The following is a 23751-nucleotide window of genomic DNA, read 5'->3' as shown; positions in this document are numbered from 1 at the left end:
CCCTGGAGTCTCAGACAACTCAAGTCTTAATCTGTCCACAGGCTCCAGAGCCAGGAGATGAGATAATGGAGGTTAGAGGGTTACCAGGAAAACGACAGGACAGCCTCCTGAGTGGTATAAAGGATTCCAATTAGTCCTACAACTATCAATTAGGGATGGTGAGAGGGGGGCCACCGTGGTGGTACAGCTGCTGGGCCACCAGGAACATCTCCATACCCCCGTAGATGAGCGGCGCTATGCAGAAGAGGCCGGCACTGATCATGGAGATCACCAGGTAGCTGATGTTGTTTTTGGGCAGGGCCATGAAGCTGAAGAGGGAGGGGATGATACTGAGCAGGTAGGGGTACTGCCACTGGTAGGGAGCAGCCACCACACTGTGGGACACCAGGTTCAGCTGGTTCACCGTCACCTGGGCAGCTAAGAGGAGCCAGATCATGTGCACATTTAAAAGGGCTGATGCGCAATGTCAGCCCTTCTCTCACTGTTACCAGTCAGTGTACATCCTGAGAACCCTCCGCTAATGTCAAACATGAGGGATGGTTCACACACAACAGGTGTAAGTCATCACATCACTGAGATGGCATGTCATCCATCTGACATGCCTGCTTTCTTCCTCAACCTTTCATACCTCCCTCTGACATGCCTGCTTTCTTCCTCAACCTTTCATACCTCCCTCTGACATGCCTGCTTTCTTCCTCAGCCTTTCATACCTCCCTCTGACATGCCTGCTTTCTTCCTCAGCCTTTCATACCTCCCCCTGACATGCCTGCTTTCTTCCTCAACCTTTCATACCTCCATCTGACATGCCTGCTTTCTTCCTCAGCCTTTCATACCTCCCTCTGACATGCCTGCTTTCTTCCTCAACCTTTCATACCTCCATCTGACATGCCTGCTTTCTTCCTCAGGCTTTCATACCTCCATCTGACATGCCTGCTTTCTTCCTCAGCCTTTCAGACCTCCCTCTGACATGCCTGCTTTCTTCCTCAGCCTTTCATACCTCCATCTGACATGCCTGCTTTCTTCCTCAGCCTTTCAGACCTCCCTCTGACATGCCTGCTTTCTTAGTCTTTCAGACCTCCCTCTGACATGCCTGCTTTCTTAGTCTTTCAGACCTCCCTCTGACATGCCTGCTTTCTTAGTCTTTCAGACCTCCCTCTGACATGCCTGCTTTCTTAGTCTTTCATACCTCCATCTGACATGCCTGCTTTCTTCCTCAGCCTTTCATACCTCTCTCTGACATTCCTGCTTTCTCAGCCTTTCAGACCTCCATCTGCACCACAGCACTACTGTGGATCTGCTTTCTTCCAGTTTGACCTGGTTGTGATCCCAGACCCAGCCTGTCTTGGTTTACCGACACAACGTCACCGTGTTGCAGCTGTCCCACCGCCTCCCTGAGTGCTCCGCTGATTGACCACTTGCGACCACTGACCTCGATCTCTGCCTGGCGAACCCTCTCATCCTTGATATCCCGCAGCATTATAGGCTGACGTGCTTTTGTTGCCCTGTAGTCCTCTACTACAGATGTAACTGGCAGCTGCAGCCTGTGCTGTACAGGCCGACGGAGCTTCTTAATCAATTTTAAATGCGTCCCTCCGGACCTCGGTAATGACCAAATGTGGCCCGAGGGGAACATTTGTTTGACACCCCTGGGCTACACTGTCTAAATCTATTTTCAGAGATAGTGTAAAATTGTGTTTTTTCCTCGCTATGAATAACTACAAGCATCCGCTTAAGAGAATAATCCGATTTATTTAAAACAGTAACATTTAATAAAGAACAAATGTTCAGGATATACAGTATTTGTGCCAAAAAAATCTTTGTACAACACAACTTCGGAGGGAATTCACAGTGAATATACGTTGATACAAAATGTTGTGTATTATATTGTATATTATAGGAAAATAGTGGAGGTATATGAGATATTTTACAACAGAGGTTGAACTTGCAGCCCATCAGCTAGATGTCTGTGAGGACCAAGGTGGAAATGACAGATCAGTGTCCTGCTGTGTGTATGATTCTACTTTATCACTCTGCTCACCTCGCCATAGACTGAACTTCCTAGTGTGAAGAGGGATCCCAGCGCTAGAGACAGACTTCAAAACACTTAACATCTTTTTCTTGAAAATTCCTGTTCTTGCTGTGAACAGAATGAAAATCTGCAAGCCCTGTGGAGCGAAAGCAAAAACACAAAGACGTTATCAAGTATTTTCAGGAACACACAAGGACAAAAGGTATTGTTTCCATAAAGACCAGCTCAATTTATTTATGTTTACTAGGTGTCTAATTTTCAAATCATGTCTGGATTCTGTGGTACAATAGTATTTATAGATTCCATTTTAGTCATTTACCAGACGCTCTTATCCAGCGTGACTTACAGTAGTGAGTGCATATATTTACTACCTGAGTGGTGGTGAGTACACAGAAGGAGATGTTGAGTATGGTGTACATGGTCTGGTTCTGTGTAATGAGCAACAGATAGCCCAGGATCCAGGAGAGACCGAGCACCACAGCCAGAGAAAAGCTACTGAGGAACTTCTTCTTCATCGATGTGTGTCTTGTACTGGGAAACATAACCAACATAGTTAGAATGCTGTAATGCTGTTGTATAATAACACTATGCTTCCATTGACTGAGTGGGTTAGAGCGTGGTGCTCATTAAATTGTGATTTGGTTACTAATAACTTATTTATAATTGGCTTTTCATTGAAAGACAGTTTAAACTTCACAAGCTTGTTAGCAGGCATTTAAATCAAGACTGATCTTTGTGACTCCAACTTCCTACTTTGTGTCCTTAAAATGTTACCTGGTTAAATGTGGGTTGGTTTTGTATGTTGTAACTGCAAAATATATCAACATCACTGTGTTGAAAATAAGCATGAACGCCACAGGTATCAGGAACCCCCAAAACATTGGCAGCTTGAAGTCAAAGTTCCCCTTTGGATCGAGGGCAGCAAGCCAGCAACTGAGAGGTCAAATGAATGAGTTAGAGAGTGGGACTCTATGACAGACAAAACGCCTGTTATTTAAAGGACGTGGTTTTAATCAAACATGGTGGGTGGCATAAGTAAACAAGAAACCTTGGGGAAAAAATGGATCATTCTTAATATACTCTATGTATATTTTTGACTTTCAATATTGCCAATTATTCACATGCATAATAAACATGTATACAAAAAATGACAGGGATAACCTTTTACAGCATGAGTTATACAATTTTATAAATCGTTTGCCCCACTTTAATTTAAAATGAACCTATTATATAATAACCACAGAGGAAGAAAATTGCAGTACAGCACATCACAGTACTCAGGTGTAGTTGTGGCCGTACAGTACAGTAATACAGAAGTAGTATAGTACGGTTCAGTATAGTACAGTATAGTACAGAGAAGTAGTGTAGTAGTATAGTACAGTATTGACTCACAATTCCTCCTGCCTGTAACCCAGTGGATCATCCACTCTGTAACTAATTCCTAAGGTGAGAGCCACCACAACCGCAGGCAGTCCTAAAGGACAGAGAATGATGTTATTTCCTGGTAGATTTGCATGCAGCCATGTACAGAGTATATACACTACACATACATCCTCTAAAGACATATCACTATACAAGTTGCTTTTAAGTTCTATTTCAGGCTTACTAGAGCCTGAAAATATCACTTAGCGTTAGTTTTGGTTCAAGGAGCCAAGGGCTAATGTCAGCCAAAGCTTCAGAAACAAAATAATTGATTTTTCTACATGATATCCTACCCCATCCGATGGCCACAGTATAGGCTGTGAAGTGTGACGGGCTGGTGGCCAGGCTGTTTCTGATCATCAGGAAGACATGTGTGGCGTACAGCGTGTTCCAGGTGAACGTCCCCAACAGGAAGTACTGCAGCAGGACCGCCACTGCAGTACAGGGCCCTCTGTCCCGCTCTGTGTGTGTGTCGGACGGGGGGAGAATGTTTTCCTCCTGTATTTCAGGGGTGCCCAGCTGTTTATGAGGGTTGTCCACTCCCAACATGAAGAGGAGGGTGAAGATCAGGAGACACATGCAGACGCTCACTAAGAGGACCGTTGGGTTGGTTTTGCGTGATTTCCTGGGGATAGGTGATAGACAAAAATATGTTCGGGATGTTAGATGTGTAGATATGGATGTGTTGGTTCATTAATAGTGGGTTTCACCTATCAAGTCCTGTTGGATCAGACAAAGGGCTTCAGAGATGCACCCAATATTTTGAATTGGTTCTGGAGCCCTGTAGGATCTTAACGGTACACGATCTGGAATGTTATTGTATATTTTGAATTGGTTCTGGAACCCTCTAGGATTTTACCGGGTAACGATCTGGAATGTTATTGTATATTTTGAATTGGTTCTGGAACCCTGTAGGATCTTACCTGGTTGTGATCTGGAATGTTATTGTATATTTTGAATTGGTTCTGGAACCCTGTAGGATCTTACCTGGTTGTGATCTGGAATGTTATTGTATATTTTGAATTGGTTCTGGAACCCTGTAGGATCTTACCTGGTTGTGATCTGGAATGTTATTGTATATTTTGAATTGGTTCTGGAACCCTGTAGGATCTTACCTGGTTGTGATCTGGAATGTTATTGTATATTTTGAATTGGTTCTGGAACCCTGTAGGATCTTACCTGGTTGTGATCTGGAATGTTATTGTATATTTTGAATTGGTTCTGGAACCCTGTAGGATCTTACCTGGTTGCGATCTGGAATTTTATTGTATATTTTGAATTGGTTCTGGAACCCTCTAGGATCTTACCTGGTTGCGATCTGGAATGTTATTGTATATTTTTAATTGGTTCTGGAACCCTGTAGGATCTTAACGGTACACAATCTGGAATGTTATTGTATATTTTGAATTGGTTCTGGAACCCTGTAGGATCTTACCTGGTTGTGATCTGGAATGTTATTGTATATTTTGAATTGGTTCTGGAACCCTGTAGGATCTTACCTGGTTGTGATCTGGAATGTTATTGTATATTTTGAATTGGTTCTGGAACCCTGTAGGATCTTACCTGGTTGTGATCTGGAATGTTATTGTATATTTTGAATTGGTTCTGGAACCCTGTAGGATCTTACCTGGTTGCGATCTGGAATTTTATTGTATATTTTGAATTGGTTCTGGAACCCTCTAGGATCTTACCTGGTTGTGATCTGGAATGTTATTGTTAAACTCAACCCAATGATGGACATGGAGCATCCCAATATGGTGATCCAGTCTAGCTCTTCAGCGTATTTAAAATCCCTCCTGAACGACTGTAGAAAGAAAATAAAAAATACATTTCAACACTAAGTTTCTGTCTCAGTCATATAGAAAGTCATTGCCCTCATCGGTCTGGATCCTGCTGATGTAAACCATAGGTCAGAGTGTGGTCAGTAAAAGGGAGATTAGGGCAACTAGCTACTCACCATCAGCACAGCGAAGTTAGTGGTGTGATTACAGAAACATCGCAGGCCGTCTGCTGAGTGGTTGACTTTTGAGCAGCCAAAGGTGCTCCAGTCTTTCAACGTGTAGTTCCACCACACGCAGGCAAAGTCATAGAGGGAGGCGTTGGGGACAACCTGAGAAGTGAGAACAGAAACAAACTCACTGTAAATCCTTCAGAAAAACACATGCATTCACAGTATTCTTAATTTAAAAAATCATAAAGTAAATTGTGAAGTATAATAGGTCATTAAGCACATATATATATTTTATAGATTATATTATATACAATACAACATGTGCTTCCTTGTTCACTGGCCAAAATATGCTTCCTTGTTCCTTATGGCTGATGATCTAAGTTATCCATTGAAGCTTAAGGGTAGGCAACCCTGGTCCTGGAGGGCCACAGGCACATCTGTGAGGACCCAGTTACGAACTCGTGTCTCCGGTGAGAGAAACAGTCACTTAGCAAACTGAGCCACTAATAGTCGGCAGAACCCAGAAGATGAGGCAGACACAGCAGTACTTGAGACGGTGTTTTAATAAAGTAAAAAGGAAAGTTCTTCAGGCAAAGAATATAAATCCACAACGTCAAAAGTAATTCCAAGAGAAAAAGGTATATCCTCCAAGTCACAAGGTTAATCCACAAAGTGGTAAGTACAGCAGGGGAAAAACTCAAAAGAATAATCAAAAAATAAATAAGAGAACAAAACCAGAGTACCTCAAGAGACTCCAACAGGCGTAAAAAATGTTCACAGCATGGCTGGGGCTGGGTGCTAACATTCAAACACTGAGGAAAACTAAGGGTTTAAATACATTCAAGGGAAACGAGGCACAGGTGCAAATAATAACTGGAAATAAGGGAAAACAAAAGAGTCAAAAAAGCACAATGGGGGCATCTAGTGACCAAAACCGGAAACTATCCTGGCCAAATCCTGACAACATCATGTTTTGATTTAAACGACCTGGAAGACCAGGTGTGCTGACTTTAGGCAATCACTGAACTGATCAAATAGCTTAGTTGGTCAGGTGTATTGCCTAGTTGGAACAACATCCTGCAATACCTGGGGAACTCCAGGAACTGTGCTGCCTACCCCTGACTTAGATAATGGATAACTTCCCATTGTGTTTCCAAGATAATTTGGACCACTATGCATTTACTGATTCCATCAGAAATCTTACTGTGGGCTTGAAGAGCATCTCAACATGTAACCCAGACACTTGTCCCAGGTTAGCAGAGATGACCCTTCTGCTGGTCCCTGAAGAAGCACTGAAAGCACTGGACCTGAAGAACCGGTCGTTTTGGTAGAGCACAAAACCAATGGACTGGTTTGTGTTTTTACTACGTGAAACTGAGTGTAGTGAGGGAGAGAGAGACATCATTATAAAACTGTACATAGCCATAATATGACATTTGAAATGGCTCTATTCCTTTGAAACTTTTGTGAGCGTAATGTTTACAGTTCATTTTTTAAAGTTGATTTCACCTTTGTTAATTATCTATTTCACTTGCTTTGGCAATGTAAATATATGTTTCCCATGCCAATAAAACCATTTTAATTTAATTGAGCGCGCGTGAGAGCGAGAGAGAATGTTTTCATATCAGGACTTTATATATATGAGTAGCTTGACCTTGCCTTGTAGGCTTATCGTGAAAGCCAAATGACTTCTCATTAGTTTACTTATCCATATCTCATGTGACTCTGTTTACCTGATTTTGGCAACCACAAAGAGCAGTTAAGCGCTGTCTGTGAAAGCGGTATAAGGAAGCTTGAGTTTATACACTATGTTTGCATACCAACATTGGCTCACCTGGTCGGAATTTCATAACAATCTGGACATCGGCAGAACCTCCTTTGTCAGCTATCAGTTCAGAGGTATTGGTGTTGAGATGAATTCTGTTGGCCACAAAATTACCAGATCTTCCTGGAGACAGAGATTAAACTGATTTAAACATTTAAAGCAGAACAATATAGTGTTACTTCTGTACTTGTCTGTAGTACAACAAATCAAATCCATACCAAACCTTACTGACCAACAGAGGAGAAACTTTTGAATTGTTGTTTTGTTTGAACCAGTCTGTTATTTTAACACAGATACAAACTATCACTTTAAATTACAGTGTGCAGGTTCACTAGCAGTCACACTCACCAGTTAGAGCAGTAAACTGGATCCCTACTGAGTCACTTGGTACTTGGACAGACTGGACTGCCAGGTTGGGCTGAACCACCAATGATACATTACTGTGCTGGTCCAGGGAAAACTTCTCCAGGGTCTCTGTGAGGCTGGCAGAGAACACAGAAAAACATTAGTTTACATGCACCATGCAGACACGCACTGAGGCACACGTACACACATACTCAAACATATGCAGAAACACAAACACCTCTGGACAGTGTCTCTCTCCTGTGTACTCTCCTCACTGGTACGCAGCAGCTGACTGATGGTAGTTACAGCTGCCACTGCGATGTCCTGCAACATAATCAAAACCAGGGGATGACCCTCAAGTGTTCAAGTCACTGCAGTAACAACCTCACGTTTCTCTCCAGAACATGTCATAGTACGACTTGATTTCAAAACATCTTGTACCTGTGTGATATTTGCAGACAGAAGCAGTGTGTTAACTATCTGAGCTGCTGTGGTGATGTTGTCAGCTGACAGCTGCTCTGGTTGGGAGGTCAAGATCTGAGTACTGAAGGCTAACTGTAGTAAATCACCTGAACTGCTGGAGATCTGAATAGAGACAGACAAGGATTTATATTTTATTTGAGTATTGTTTTTCAACAGAACATTTTATAAGTGGCAGCAACATCCTGAACTGTGAGTACATTTGGATATTCCAATTGCCAGTACTAACTGTGGCACTTGCAATGCCAGGGTTGTGGGTTCAATTCCAAACAGGGGACAGTACAAAAAAGTACAAAAATATATGCAAATTCAATGTAATGTAAAACACAAGAAATAAAACAATTGTGTTCCTCATCAACTGTCAAGCAGAATAAAGGAACAGAATACATGAGCTGAAGGTAAGAGCCAGTTGTTCAAACTGTAAGATTGACTCATGATAATAACTGTAAATCAAATTTGATTTGTCACATGTGCCAAATACAACAGATACAAATGCTCACTTACTAGCCCTTTTCTAACAATGTAGAGGTAAAAAGTATGAAAATTAGCACCTGAGGAAATAGTAACACAATAAAATAACAATAACAAACCTATATACAAGGAGTACCGGTATTGAGGTATGAGGTAGTTGAGGTAATTGAGAAAAAGAGAAGAATGCAAAACCGAGACCGGTCATAAATCAGGATCATAAAAAATATGCTTATTGACTTACATTTCCTTGAATGTCACTGAGGGTAAATTCACACTGCAGAATGTGAGGAGAACCAAACATCGGAGATCCAGTGTCATTCAAACATCTTGCTGAGGATTTTGGTAAACCAGCTGGAGGAACCAAGATAAAAAGATACTCAAGATTTTGTGTTACCTAACACAACATTAATTAGGACTGTAAAAGACGAATACATATTTGCCATTTCAGGTGAATAAAAGTAACATACCACTGGTTGTATTCTCATCACATAACTTATCTGTATAAGCAGACCAGCCAACCACTGTTCTGGGGAAGGAGAATCCATCCTTGATGGTGGAATTGCAGAAATTCCCTATCAAATTAAAATACATTTCAACATGCAAACATGAAATATACATTCTGAATGTGAGATCCAGGGTAAGCTATAGTAGTGGAGTGGTGTGTACTGTGAATCAGAGATCAGGGTTAGGTATAGTAGTGTAGTGGTGTGTACTGTGAATGTGAGATCCAGGGTTAGGTATAGTAGTGTAGTGGTGTGTACTGTGAATGTGAGATCCAGGTTTAGGTATAGTAGTGTAGTGGTGTGTACTGTGAATGTGAGATCCAGGGTTAGGTATAGTAGTGTAGTGGTGTGTACTGTGAATCAGAGATCAGAGTTAGGTATAGTAGTGTAGTGGTGTGTACTGTGAATCAGAGATCCAGGGTTAGGTATAGTAGTGTAGTGGTGTGTACTGTGAATGTGAGATCCAGGGTTAGGTATAGTAGTGTAGTGGTGTGTACTGTGAATGTGAGATCCAGGGTTAGGTATAGTAGTGAGGTGGTGTGTACTGTGAATCAGAGATCCAGGGTTAGGTATAGTAGTGTAGTGGTGTGTACTGTGAATGTGAGATCCAGGGTTAGGTATAGTAGTGTAGTGGTGTGTACTGTGAATGTGAGATCCAGGGTTAGGTATAGTAGTGTGTGGGGACGTGCGGTCGGGTGGTAGGGGGGGGCTGTGAATGTGAGATCCAGGGTTAGGTATAGTAGTCGTAGTGGTGTGTACTGTGAATGGTAGTTCCAGGGTTAGGTATAATAGTGTAGTATTGTGGAGGAGTCTGAATGGTTGATCCAGGGTTAGGTATAGTAGTGTAGTATTGTGGAGGAGTCTGAATGGTAGATCCAGGGTTAGGTATAGTAGTGTAGTATTGTGGAGGAGTCTGAATGGTAGATCCAGGGTTAGGTATAGTAGTGTAGTATAGTAGAGGAGTCTGAATGGTAGTTCCAGGGTTAGGTATAGTAGTGTAGTGGTGTGTACTGTGAATCAGAGATCAGGGTTAGGTATAGTAGTGTAGTGGTGTGTACTGTGAATGTGAGATCCAGGGTTAGGTATAGTATTGTAGTGGTGTGTACTGTGAATGTGAGATCCAGGGTTAGGTATAGTAGTGTAGTGGTGTGTACTGTGAATGGTAGTTCCAGGGTTAGGTATAATAGTGTAGTATTGTGGAGGAGTCTGAATGGTTGATCCAGGGTTAGGTATAGTAGTGTAGTATTGTGGAGGAGTCTGAATGGTAGATCCAGGGTTAGGTATAGTAGTGTAGTATTGTGGAGGAGTCTGAATGGTAGATCCAGGGTTAGGCATAGTAGTGTAGTATAGTAGAGGAGTCTGAATGGTAGTTCCAGGGTTAGGTATAGTAGTGTAGTATTGTGGAGGAGTCTGAATGGTTGATCCAGGGTTAGATATAGTGTACTTGTGTTTACGTACCCTCTGAACAGGTCTCTCCAGTCCACTCATCAGGACAGATACAAACTCGACTCTGCAGCTTACCACTGTTGATACAGACCAGAGGAGGGGTTGTGGTCGAGGTGGTGGTGGGAGAGGTGATGGTGGGAGAGGTGGGGGGAGAGGTGGGAGGAGAGGTGGTGGTGGGGATTGTAGGAGAGGTGGTGGTGGGGATTGTGGGAGAGGTGGTGGTGGGAGAGGTGATGGGAGAGGTGGTGGTGGTAGAGGTGGTGGGAGAGGTGGTGGTGGGAGAGGTGATGGTGGGGGTGGTGGTAGAGGTGGTGGGAGAGGTGGTGGGAGAGGTGGTGGGAGGGGGGATTGTGGGGTTGGTGGTAGAGGTGGTGAGAGAGGTGGAGGTAGAGATGGTGGTGGGAGAGGTAATGGTGGGAGAGCTGGTGGTGGGAGAGCTGGTGGTGGGAGAGGTGGTGGTGGGAGAGGTGGTGGTGGGGGTGGTGGTAGAGGTTGTGGGAGAGGTGGTGGTGGGAGAGGTGATGGGGAGAGTCGCAATGGTTCCACACACTATTGTGTATGGCAGTGAAGTATGTTCAGTAGTTGAAATGTCGGTAGTTGGAATGTCAGTTGTTGGCGTCTCGGTTGTTGGCATGTCAGATGTTGGCATGTCGGTTGTTGGCATGTCAGATGTTGGCATGTCGGTTGTTGGCATGTCAGATGTTGGCATGTCGGTTGTTGGCATGTCAGATGTTGGCATGTCGGTTGTTGGCATGTCAGATGTTGGCATGTCGGTTGTTGGCATGTCAGATGTTGGCATGTCGGTTGTTGGCATGTCAGATGTTGGCGTCTCGGTTGTTGGCATGTCAGATGTTGGCGTCTCGGTTGTTGGCATGTCAGTTGTTGGCGTCTCGGTTGTTGGCATGTCAGATGTTGGCGTCTCGGTTGTTGGCATGTCAGTTGTTGGCATCTCGGTTGTTGGCATGTCAGTTGTTGGCGTCTCGGTTGTTGGCATGTCAGTTGTTGGCGTCTCGGTTGTTGGCATGTCAGTTGTTGGCGTCTCGGTTGTTGGCATGTCAGATGTTGGCGTCTCGGTTGTTGGCATGTCAGATGTTGGCATGTCGGTTGTTGGCGTGTCAGATGTTGGCGTGCCGGTTGATAGCCTGCCGGTATTTGGAGTGTCGGTAGTTGTAAAGTCGGTAGTTGTAAAGTCAGTAGTTGGACAGCCAGTAGATGGAGTGTCAGTAGTTGGAGTGTCGGTAGTTGGAGTGTCGGTTGCTGGAGTGTCGGTTGCTGGAGTGTCGGTTGCCGGCGTGTGGGTAGCTGTAGTGTCAGATGTTGACGTGTCGGTTGTTGGCGTACCAGTTGATAGCGTGCCGGTTGTTGGCGTACCAGTTGATAGCGTGCCGGTTGTTGGCGTACCAGTTGATAGCGTGCCGGTTGTTGGCGTACCAGTTGATAGCGTGCCGGTTGTTGGAGTGTCGGTAACTGGAGTGTCTGTAGTTGGAGTGTCGGTAGTTGGACAGTCAGTAGTTGGACAGTCAGTAGTTGGACAGTCGGTAGTTGGACAGTTGGTAGTTTTAGTGACTGTAGCTGGAGTGTCGGTAGTTGGCATGCCGGTAGTTGGCGTGCCGATTGTTGGAGAGTCGGTAGTTGGAGTATCGATAGTTGGAGTGTCGGTAGTTGAAAAGTCGGTAATTGGTGTGTCAGTAGTTGGACACTCGGTAGTTGGAGTGTCGGTAGTTGGCATTTCGGTAGTTGCAGTGTCGGTTGCTGGAGTGTCGGTGGCTGTAGTATCGGACGTTGGAAAGTCTGTGGCTGGAAGGTGGGTTCCTTGTGTGTCGGTTGCTGGTGTGTCGGTTGCTAGAGTGTCGGTAGTTGGAGTATAGATAGTTGGAGTGTCGGTAGTTGGAAAGTCGGTAATTTGAGTGTCAGTAGTTGGACATTCGGTAGTTGGAGTGTCAGTACTTGGCGTTTCGGTAGTTGGAGTGTCGGTTGCTGGGGTGTCGGTTGTTGGTGTGTCTGTAGCTGTAGTATCGGATGTTGGAAAGTCTGTTGCTGGAAGGTGGGTTGCGTGTGTGTCGGTTACTGGGGTGTCGGTTGCTGGGGTGTCAGTTGTTGGGAAGTCGGTAGTTGGGGTGTCAGTAGTTGGACATTCGGTAGTTGGAGTGTCTGTAGTTGGCATTTCGGTAGTTGGAGTGTCGGTTGCTGGAGTGTCGGTTGCTGGGGTGTCGGTTGCTGGAGTGTCGGTTGCTGGAGTGTCGGTTGCTGGAGTGTCGGTTGCTGGGGTGTCAGTTGTTGGGAAGTCGGTAGTTGGGGTGTCAGTAGTTGGACATTCGGTAGTTGGAGTGTCGGTAGTTGGCATTTCGGTAGTTGGAGTGTCGGTTGCTGGAGTGTCGGTTGCTGGGGTGTCGGTTGCTGGAGTGTCGGTTGCTGGAGTGTCGGTTGCTGGAGTGTCGGTTGCTGGAGTGTCGGTTGCTGGATTGTCGGTTGCTGGAGTGTCGGTTGCTGGGGTGTCAGTTGTTGGGAAGTCGGTAGTTGGGGTGTCAGTAGTTGGACATTCGGTAGTTGGAGTGTCGGTAGTTGGCATTTCGGTAGTTGGAGTGTCGGTTGCTGGAGTGTCGGTTGCTGGGGTGTCGGTTGCTGGAGTGTCGGTTGCTGGAGTGTCGGTTGCTGGAGTGTCGGTTGCTGGGGTGTCAGTTGTTGGGAAGTCGGTAGTTGGGGTGTCAGTAGTTGGACATTCGGTAGTTGGAGTGTCGGTAGTTGGGGTGTCAGTAGTTGGACATTCGGTAGTTGGAGTGTCGGTTGCTGGGGTGTCGGTTGCTGGAGTGTCGGTTGCTGGGGTGTCGGTTGCTGGAGTGTCGGTTGCTGGAGTGTCAGTTGCTGGGGTGTCGGTTGCTGGGGTGTCGGTTGCTGGAGTGTCGGTTGCTGGAGTGTCGGTTGCTGGAATGTCGGTTGCTGGGGTGTCGGTTGCTGGAGTGTCGGTTGCTGGAGTGTCGGTTGCTGGAGTGTCGGTTGCTGGGGTATCGGTTGCTGGAGTGTCGGTTGCTGGAGTGTCGGTAGCTGTAGTATCGGAAGTTGGAAAGTCTGTTGCTGGAAGGTGGGTTGCGTGTGTGTCGGTTGCTGGAGTGTCAGTTGTTGGAAAGTCAGTTGTTGGATAGTGAGTAGGGGGAAGGTCGGTAGTTGGAGTGTCGGTAGTTGGACAGTCAGTAGTTGGGCAGTCGGTAGTTGGACAGTTGGTAGTTTTAGTGACTGCAGCTGGAGTGTCGGTAGTTGGCGTGCCAGTTGTTGGCGTGTCGGTTGTTGGAGAGTCGGTAGTTGGAGTATAGATAGTTGGAGTGTCGGTAGTTGGAAAGTCGGTAATTTGAGTGTCAGTAGTTGGACATTCGGTAGTTGAAGTGTCAGTAGTTGGCGTTTCGGTAGTTGGAGTGTCGGTTGCTGGGGTGTCGGTTGCTGGTGTGTCTGTAGCTGTAGTATCGGAAGTTGGAAAGTCTGTTGCTGGAAGGTCGGTTGCTTGTGTGTCGGTTGCTGGGGTGTCGGTTGCTGTGGTGTCAATTGTTGGAAAGTTGGTAGTTGGATAGTGGGTAGTTGGTAAGTTGGTAGCTGGAGTGTCTGTTAATGATATTTTGGTAGCTGGAGGGTCGGTAGCGGGAAGGTCGGTAGTTGGAGGGTTGGTAGTTGGAGGATCAATAGTTTTAGGGTCGATTGGTGTAGTGTTGGTTGCTGGAATGTCAGTAGTTGGATTGTCGGTAGTTGGAGTGTATGTAATTGGAGTGCCGGTTGCTGGAGTGTCGGTTGCTGGAGTGTCGGTTGCTGGAGTGTCGGTTGCTGGGGTGTCAGTTGTTGGGAAGTCGGTAGTTGGGGTGTCAGTAGTTGGACATTCGGTAGTTGGAGTGTCGGTAGTTGGGGTGTCAGTAGTTGGACATTCGGTAGTTGGAGTGTCGGTTGCTGGGGTGTCGGTTGCTGGAGTGTTGGTTGCTGGGGTGTCGGTTGCTGGAGTGTCGGTTGCTGGAGTGTCAGTTGCTGGGGTGTCGGTTGCTGGGGTGTCGGTAGTTGGAGTGTATGTAATTGGAGTGCCGGTTGCTGGACTGTCGGTTGCTGGATTGTCGGTTGCTGGAGTGTCGGTTGCTGGGGTGTCAGTTGTTGGGAAGTCGGTAGTTGGGGTGTCAGTAGTTGGACATTCGGTAGTTGGAGTGTCGGTAGTTGGCATTTCGGTAGTTGGAGTGTCGGTTGCTGGAGTGTCGGTTGCTGGGGTGTCGGTTGCTGGAGTGTCGGTTGCTGGAGTGTCGGTTGCTGGAGTGTCGGTTGCTGGGGTGTCGGTTGCTGGGGTGTCAGTTGTTGGGAAGTCGGTAGTTGGGGTGTCAGTAGTTGGACATTCGGTAGTTGGAGTGTCGGTAGTTGGCATTTCGGTAGTTGGAGTGTCGGTTGCTGGAGTGTCGGTTGCTGGGGTGTCGGTTGCTGGAGTGTCGGTTGCTGGCGTGTCGGTTGCTGGAGTGTCGGTTGCTGGAGTGTCGGTTGCTGGAGTGTCGGTTGCTGGAGTGTCGGTTGCTGGAGTGTCGGTTGCTGGGGTATCGGTTGCTGGAGTGTCGGTTGCTGGAGTGTCGGTAGCTGTAGTATCGGAAGTTGGAAAGTCTGTTGCTGGAAGGTGGGTTGCGTGTGTGTCGGTTGCTGGAGTGTCAGTTGTTGGAAAGTCAGTTGTTGGATAGTGAGTAGGGGGAAGGTCGGTAGTTGGAGTGTCGGTAGTTGGACAGTCAGTAGTTGGGCAGTCGGTAGTTGGACAGTTGGTAGTTTTAGTGACTGCAGCTGGAGTGTCGGTAGTTGGCGTGCCAGTTGTTGGCGTGTCGGTTGTTGGAGAGTCGGTAGTTGGAGTATAGATAGTTGGAGTGTCGGTAGTTGGAAAGTCGGTAATTTGAGTGTCAGTAGTTGGACATTCGGTAGTTGGAGTGTCAGTACTTGGCGTTTCGGTAGTTGGAGTGTCGGTTGCTGGGGTGTCGGTTGCTGGTGTGTCTGTAGCTGTAGTATCGGAAGTTGGAAAGTCTGTTGCTGGAAGGTCGGTTGCTTGTGTGTCGGTTGCTGGGGTGTCGGTTGCTGTGGTGTCAATTGTTGGAAAGTTGGTAGTTGGATAGTGGGTAGTTGGTAAGTTGGTAGCTGGAGTGTCTGTTAAGGATATTTTGGTAGCTGGAGGGTCGGTAGCGGGAATGTCGGTAGTTGGATGGTTGGTAGTTGGAGGATCAGTAGTTTTAGGGTCGATTGGTGTAGTGTTGGTTGCTGGAATGTCAGTAGTTGGATTGTCGGTAGTTGGAGTGTATGTAATTGGAGTGCCGGTTGCTGGACTGTCGGTTGCTGGATTGTCGGTTGTTGGAGTGTTGGTAGCTGAAGAGTCAGTAGTTGGAGGGTCAGGTGTTAAAGTGGCAGCAGTAGTTGGAGTGTCGGTAGTTGGAGTGTAAGTAGTTGGCGTGTCGGTAGTTGGAGTGTAAGTAGTTGGCGTGTCGGTAGTTGGAGTGTAGGTAGTTGGAGGGGGACTAGCTGGAGGGTCAGGGTTTAAAAGGACATCAGTAGTTGGAGGTTCAGGAGTTGTAGGGTCAGCAGTAGTTGGGGTAGTTATGTCAATGGTTGTTGGAATGACAGATGATATGGTGAGATCCCCCTGTGAAAAAAATACTTTAAAAAAAGTTAATCAACTCAGTAAACCACATAAACAAGGATACATAGTGTCAGTTCCTTTAATCATTGCAGATGATCCATGCTGTTCCAGTTTCATTGTCGCTTCACCAGTGTAGAAATGTTTTCTACTGTACTTTTTGAGAGAAAGAAGTCATTCTCACTGCCAATAAACGGTAGACAGTTGATAGCAACGTCTACCCTGTTATCAACTGCATCTGAGATCTGATAGTAGTCTACCCACAATCTGTAAACAACAGCTTAGCGATACATCCAGATTAGTGTTTGGATAAAAATAAAGTCTGAAACAATGTCTTTATTGATGCTATTGTATCCCTCACAGCAAACAGACAAAACATCAATTAATCATTGACTATACAACAAACTTTAACATTCATCAACCACAACGTAAAAACAGTAAGGTCATATAGTGGTAATAATCCATTGACAAGTTAAATTAATCATACATTTTTGAACATCTGGAGAGTGACAGCAATTTTCTTACGCAATTCTCAATCATACAACAAACATAACAGCATCATACATCTGAACATCTTAAATCACCCTGAATGAATCAAATATAGAGCAAGTCTTACCTGTAGCAAAGACAGCCATAATCCATAGCTCCTTCATCTCTGCTGTTTCCAGTCATCCAGTGTCAGCAGACTGCACATTATTATGGACATCTGTTGGTTTTATGCTGCGCTCCACCTATTACAGAGTCTGCAGTGACGTACAGGTACCAGTTAATGATTTAGTGTTGAAATTAAGGGGAAAGTACTGGAACCAAAGTATTGGTTTCAACACAACCCACGTTGTCAACAGGATCAGTAAAGACAATGACACAAATTCTTTGAAAAGAGATCAGACATGACAGGATGAATAAATAGGATCCACATGGATGAATACTGTGAGGACCAGTCAACCAATAGCATTAACCTTCTCTATGCAAAACATTCTTTGTTGCAGCTGGGAGGTAAAGTACATGTTTTGGTAAACAGAACAACTTTCCACTAGATCAGGTGTAATTAGATCTCCTGATTAGAGTTGAAGAATTAAACAAAGTGATGGAAGTGTCTTGGAGGTCTGGATTAGAATGTGAGGACACTAGAGGGTAGACTTCTCTAGAACAGGGTTTCCCAAACTCAGTCCTGCCCCTCAGTTCTGGATGGCTCGTCTCATTAAGGCACATCATGCCCTAACCTAGTCATGGGTACGTCCCAATAATATCTCCTTCGTCCGGAAGTGTACACTCGTTCACAACTTCACCCACAAATCTAAAAACATTGGATTCGCAAAGGCATTGTCTGTCACGTTCTGACCATAGTTATTTGGTATTTTCTTTGTTTTAGTGTGGTCAGGGCGTGAGTTGGGTGGGTATGATCTATGTTTTCTGTTTCTATGTGGGGTTTCTCGTTTGGCCTGATATGGTTCTCAATCAGAGGCAGGTGTTAGTCATTGTCTCTGATTGGGAACCATATTTAGGTAGCCTGTGTTCTATTGTGTTTTGTGGGTGGTTGTCTTCCGTGTCAGTGTTTGTCGCCACGCGGTGCTGTTTCATTTGTTCACTTCGTTTATTGTTTTGTTCCAGTGTTCAGTTTTGTTTATTAAAAAGACATGAACACTTACCACGCCGCACATTGGTCCGATCCTTCTTCCACCACAGACGATCGTTACATTGTCCAAAGCAGAGATGGGCAACTGCTGAACTTAGTCGGAGTTTCAACTTACTGTTGAGAGTTAGAATAGTAAAATGCACAAGGTGCCATTTCAATATTTGGTTGTGCATCAGCAGTTTTTCTCTTGTTATGTCAGTCACTTGACAGTCACTCAATTAGCCCACGTCAGCTAACATTTGTTTAGACTGGTAAGATAGTCTAGCCAGTGATCTAAACTTGTAGTAATCATGGTCGACACTCTCACTCAGATATCATTTAAAAAACTGCAAACATTTCTCTCCATCCAATAGTAAAGTGTAACATTTCAGGAAATTAGCTGGAAAACTGCAAATTTCTCTCCGCCCCATGGCAAAATGTGTATAACATCAGGTACACACACACAACATTCCACTTAGGGCCCCAAAAGGCTAGGGCCGGCTCTGACTGCATGTGTGGTTATGGATGAGGTTACGTAGACCCGCAAGGCACTGCAGCCCCCTCATGATGAGTTCAGATGTTTTGTGGTCCCCACCCCCATCAAAGTTGCCTGTCCCTGGTCTAGTTGGAGTTTCTACCATATTTATTATTCCTGTCATTTCCTTTCAAATCAACGAACAAGTGCCAACTTGTCGACACCTACACCGCCATCACCATCACCAGGTACACGACGGACACGGCAGAGAAGCCGAAGATGAAGCAGTAGGCCTTGCCGTGGCGGTACAGCTGCTGGGACACCGGGAACATCTCCATACCCCCGTAGATGAGTGGCGCTATGCAGAAGAGGCCAGCACTGATCATGGAGATCACCAGGTAGCTGATGTTGTTTTTGGGCAGGGCCATGAAGCTGAAGAGGGAGGGGATGATACTGAGCAGGTAGGGGTACTGCCACTGGTAGGGAGCAGCCACCACACTGTGGGACACTAGGTTCAGCTGGTTCACTGTCACCTGGGCAGTTAAGAGGAGCCAGATCATGTGCACATAAAAAATGGCTGATGCGCCATGTCACTGTTACCAGTCCGTGTACATCCTAAGAACCCTCCGCTAATGCCAAACATGAGGGATGGTTCGCACACAACAGCTCACTGAGATGTGATGACTTACTCTGACTCTAACCGACATGCAAAATAGAAGTATACAGTCTGTCGCTATTTGCATTCCAACCAACGGTGCATGTTCCTAATGAAGGCTCAAAGGCTGAACTCATTGTTTTTAATAATAAAGAAACACTTTTTTATTTAACCTTTAACCCCTATAATAGTGGGCAAAATATATAGCAGTTTTCTAAGAATGTACCCCTACATGAACCTTATGAAACAAATGAACCTTGAATTCTTGAAATTAGACATACATAAGTGACAGTGAATATGCTAAAATTGTTTTCATACGTGGCCCTAGAGAGAGTGCAATGGAGTAGACGTGCTTTGCTAGAGCTCCACTATATTTTGAAACAAATTAATATTTATCTTAACCTCTCACAACCTTGTCACAAGAATTTTCAATCCCAATGATAATAACTATCAATCAATAGCTTTGACCAATCCCCGAGGTTTGTAAGACCATGAGTATAATAATAATTAGGCAAAGACTCAGCTTATGCAAAAGGTAAGTAGAGTTTATTCACGAGAACGTTCTCAAGTCCACAATACAAACACAGTCTTTATACACACACACAAACATGTTCAAATCTTAAGCTACACGTTGCTCAGACAGTCTGTGTTTTTCCACTACACAGACACATTGTTTCTTTAATCTGCAACATGTTTCATAATTTTCTGCAAGCCTAACAGTTTCTCCCCTCCACGGGTGGAGACAGAATGTCATGTACACCCAAACAAGGGCACTGCGTTCATCCACCTCTGGCCTGCTCGCCTCCCTACCTCTGAGGAAGTACAGTTCCCGCTCAGCCCAGTCAAAACTGTTCGCTGCTCTGGCACCCCAATGGTGGAACAAACTCCCTCACGACGCCAGGTCAGCGGAGTCAATCACCACCTTCCGGAGACACCTGAAACCCCACCTCTTTAAGGAATACCTAGGATAGGATAAAGTAATCCTTCTAACCCCTCCCCCCTTAAAAGAGTTAGATGCACTATTGTAAAGTGGTTGTTCCACTGGATATCATAAGGTGAATGCACCAATTTGTAAGTCGCTCTGGATAAGAGCGTCTGCTAAATGACTTAAATGTAAATGTAAATGTAATGTAAGGAACACAGTAGTCCAGCTTGTCTGTCGATAGCTCCTCTTATCATTTGTTTCACACTTGCACCCTGCTTACGTACTAAAAAGGAACAAAAGGTCCTTGTTCTAATTCTGACTAAAACTACACACATCATCAGATTATAAATTTATGATTCAAATAAATTTCATACAATTATATGGATTCAGGGTGGAATATTTTAATCATTACTTTAAACATATAAATTCCATTATCAATCCACCCTTAATGACTAAATAATACACACTGATACATCCACCGCCATATGGAATCAAAAATGTTACACAAAATCAAACAAAACCAATACATGTATTGTAACGGCTTTCTTCTGTGGACGAAGGAGAGGACCAAAGCGCAGCGTGGTTAGTGTTCATCATGATTTAATAACGACAATAAATGTGAACACCACAAAATACAAAAACAACAAATGTGAAAAACCGAAACAGTCCTATCTGGTGCATAGACACAAAGACAGAAGACAACCACCCACAAAACCCAACACAAAACAGGCTACCTAAATATGGTTCCCAATCAGAGAAAATGACTAACACCTGCCTCTGATTGAGAACCATATCAGGCCAAACATAGAAACGGGAAAACTAGACACACAACATAGACTGCCCACTCAGCTCACGTCCTGACCAACACTAAAACAAAGAAAACACAAAAGAGCTATGGTCAGAACGTGACATGTATTTACATCAGATACTCATCATCGACTGCTCCAGGCCTATATCCCATTATAACTCTTCTTTTTAGGATTTTTATTACAATCTTCATTAAAGGAACAGTCTGTCTAAACATTGAAGATAGTCTCATCTAACATTGGCTCCTCGTGGTTAAAAGAAACGGAGCCATCTCCTAGGCCTGGAGGCCTGTATTCGTCATCCCACTGGTCAGAGCTCGGAATTGGTCCATATCTCACCATCCGTTGCGTCATCGATCTCTCTAGAATTCTGGTGATCAAACCTCTCACACATGGGACCAACCAGCATCCACACAACACCAACAAACTCATACAGGTGAAAGCAGCCCACAATACAGTACTTACAATATTTTTCCATTTCCCAAACATGCTATCGAACCACCCTGTCAGGGAAGTATCCACCCCAGAGTTCTCTGCTAACTCATGAGCTAATGTGGTCAAACTGGCCAGGGCCTTGGTCACTGATCCGTCTGGAGCTGTGTTATTTGGAATGTAAGTACAGCAGGCTGCTCCGAATATCACACATACCCCACCCTTCTCGGCTAGTAACATATCCAATGCTATTCTATTCTGCCATGTCATTAACTTCTCTGCGCTACGGATCCCTTTTACGGGATCATTTTCCTAAACAACCGCTGAATTGCAGGGCGCAAAATATTACTAAAACTATTTATAATCATGCAATCACAAGTGAAATATACCAAAACACAGCTTAGCTTGTTGTTAATCCACCTATCGTGTCAGATTTTGAAAATATGCTTTACAGCGAAATCCAAGCTTTTGTGAGTGTATCAATCAATGCTACAACAGCTAGCCCCAAATTAGCATGGTCACGAAAGTCAGAAAAGCAATAAAATGTATCGCTTACCTTTGATAATCTTCGGATGTTTGCACTCCCGAGACTCCCAGTTACACAACAAATGTTATTTTTGTTCGATAAATATTACTTTTATCACAAAAAAACGCCATTTGGGTTGCGCGTTATGTTCAGAAAACCAAAGCCTTGTTCCGTTCGACAAATTCCAAAAAGTATCCGTAATGGTCGTAGAAACATGTCAAATGTTTTTTATAATCAATCCTCAAGTTGTTTTTAACAAACATAATCGATAATATTTCAACCGGACCATAACCTATTCAATAAGAGAGAAAAAGAAAATGGAGAGCTCCTCTCTCGCGCGCAGGAACTATTCAGAGGACACCTGACTACTTTTGAAAAATCTCGCTCATTTTTCAAAATAAAAGCCTGAAACTATTTCTAAAGCCTGGTCACAGCCTGAGGAAGCCATTGGAAAAGGAATCTGGTTGATACCCCTTTAAATGGAAGAAAGCCGGTCCAGGAAACACAGATTTAAAAAAAAATATCACTTCCGGGTTAGATTTTCTCAGGTTTTCGCCTGCAGAATCAGTTTTGTTATACTCACAGACAATATTTTGACAGTTTTGGAAACTTTGGAGTGTTTTCTATCCTAATCTGTAAATTATATGCATATTCTACGATCTGGGCCTGAGAAAATGTCAGTTTACCTTGGGAACGTTATTTTAAGAAAATAAAACAATTCTGATCCCTAGCGCTAAGAGGTTTTAAGGTAGATCCATTACCATCCTCCAATCTGTACTTGGAGCTGCTTTTTTAACTGGAAACAGGGAAGAGTTACAAAATGCTTCATCGCCTGGAATGATTACGCCACATTTCATTAATTGTTCAAAAATTGGAATAATACCTTTTATTGCCTCTGGTTTCATGGGATATTGCTTATGGTAAGGCCTATGATTAGATTTAGATACTACCTGTATTGGAGTTTCCCCTTTAATTAATATGCTGGACCTTGTGACCATAAATGTTCAGGGACTATCTCTAATTCTAACTCCTGTTCTTCTGTTAACAGGTACTCCTCTCCTCAGTATTTTACACACTCATTCAGATGTACAGCAGGAACACTATTTGCTCTCCAATTTAGCTTCCTGCGATACCTATCGGTTGATGGACTGTGTTGATCTCCACTAATCATGTCTACCCAGTCTGTGATTTTCCTCCCCTTTGACACCCACTGGCCCATGTCCTCCCACCCTTCTGAGGGCTCCTTGGCGAGAGATACATGGGGACTCCACCTTTCTCTGAACAGCTTCTGAGGTAGCTCCACTTCCACAGCAACATGAGTGCTGTCATAGTGAAACCACTTTAACCCTATAGTTCTCTCTGGGGTTTTAAGTAATGCTTCCTCATAGACTGGATCTGGACCTGGGTGTTTGTTATAGCAGAGAGTACAGTGTAAGTCATCGGGGGACATCTTAATAAGTCCTGGTACTACTTTGTCTAAGAGTTCCATCAAGTTTTTTGGAATATCCATTATCCCCCCCCCCTCAGCAAATCCTGACTGTACCAATAACATGGTTCCCCGTCCCCACAGACAACCATATTGTCTCTGACAATGTATGCCTTCATTTCCCTCTCAGTGGGAGTGACGGCCACATTCAGTTTAGTCATTACATCTCGGCCTAACAGGTTGACTGGGCATAGTTTAAATATCAGAACGGGGACAGTGGCTTCTCCGCCAGATGACTCATGTTTCAGCGTTACAGGAGCGGATAGCCGTTCCATGAATTGATGTCCTGATGCTGAACGTACTATGATCTGTTCCCCATTACTTTTTACCCCGTTGGGAGCATCGTCTGCACAGATTGTGACAAGCTCCAGTATCACACAGAAATTGAATTTTCTTTCCCATTATTGTTAATGTCAAATAGAGTTTCTGTTCCTGTTGTAATGCTAAATCAATAGTAGCCAATTCAAAAATGTCACAATCAGTTTTTACAACAGAATCCTGAAAATCCTCCTCCTCCTCTCTAGAGTCTATTCCCCCGCTCCCCATAATTAGTCATGCCTCATCTTCCTCTTTCCCATCTGAGTCTGGCTGTGGGCGCCTGACCTTTTCTCTATAATTACCTCGACCCTCTCTCCTGCCTCTCCTGTCCTTGTTCTTTTTACAGTCTCGGTGATTATGGCCTACTTTATTGCAGTGTTGACATGGCTCCTCACATTCTCTAGCAAAATGTCCTGGCTTG

At 44.6% G+C, this 23751-nt stretch overlaps 4 protein-coding genes across 4 annotated transcripts in view; all 4 read right to left on the bottom strand.

Annotated features, from left to right (window-relative positions):
- Positions 1-1734: 1734 nt before the first annotated feature.
- Positions 1735-7905, bottom strand: LOC139532960 (adhesion G-protein coupled receptor G7-like). The gene is made up of 11 exons (XM_071331105.1): positions 7811-7905; positions 7576-7709; positions 7237-7350; positions 6607-6776; positions 5409-5561; positions 5143-5255; positions 3745-4076; positions 3422-3503; positions 2804-2962; positions 2401-2560; positions 1735-2165 (listed from the first exon to the last, which is right to left on the bottom strand). The coding sequence occupies exons 1-11, from the start codon at positions 7903-7905 to the stop codon at positions 1953-1955; spliced, it is 1725 nt and encodes a 574-aa protein (XP_071187206.1). The 3' UTR covers positions 1735-1952.
- LOC139532514 (adhesion G-protein coupled receptor G7-like) overlaps positions 7277-23751 on the bottom strand; it is a 73199-nt gene continuing 56724 nt past the window's right edge. Inside the window, exon 8 of the transcript XR_011666589.1 lies at positions 7277-7350. The gene's annotated coding sequence lies outside the window, so the exon portion shown is untranslated. The remainder of the gene's footprint in view (positions 7351-23751) is intronic.
- On the bottom strand, positions 10544-14661 carry LOC139532959 (mucin-2-like). The gene is made up of 6 exons (XM_071331104.1): positions 14236-14661; positions 12841-13514; positions 12606-12734; positions 11795-11948; positions 10896-11021; positions 10544-10549 (listed from the first exon to the last, which is right to left on the bottom strand). The coding sequence occupies exons 1-6, from the start codon at positions 14659-14661 to the stop codon at positions 10544-10546; spliced, it is 1515 nt and encodes a 504-aa protein (XP_071187205.1).
- Positions 18407-18742, bottom strand: LOC139531381 (protein jagunal homolog 1-B-like). The gene has a single exon (XM_071327839.1). It carries the CDS (start codon positions 18740-18742, stop codon positions 18407-18409), a length of 336 nt encoding a protein of 111 aa, XP_071183940.1.

The sequence above is a fragment of the Salvelinus alpinus genome, chromosome 10 (assembly GCF_045679555.1).
Source record: "Salvelinus alpinus chromosome 10, SLU_Salpinus.1, whole genome shotgun sequence".
In the NCBI taxonomy this organism is placed as follows: Eukaryota; Metazoa; Chordata; class Actinopteri; order Salmoniformes; family Salmonidae; genus Salvelinus; species Salvelinus alpinus.
Note: the sequence above shows the minus strand (reverse complement) of the source record. Positions and strands in the feature narration are given on the sequence as shown.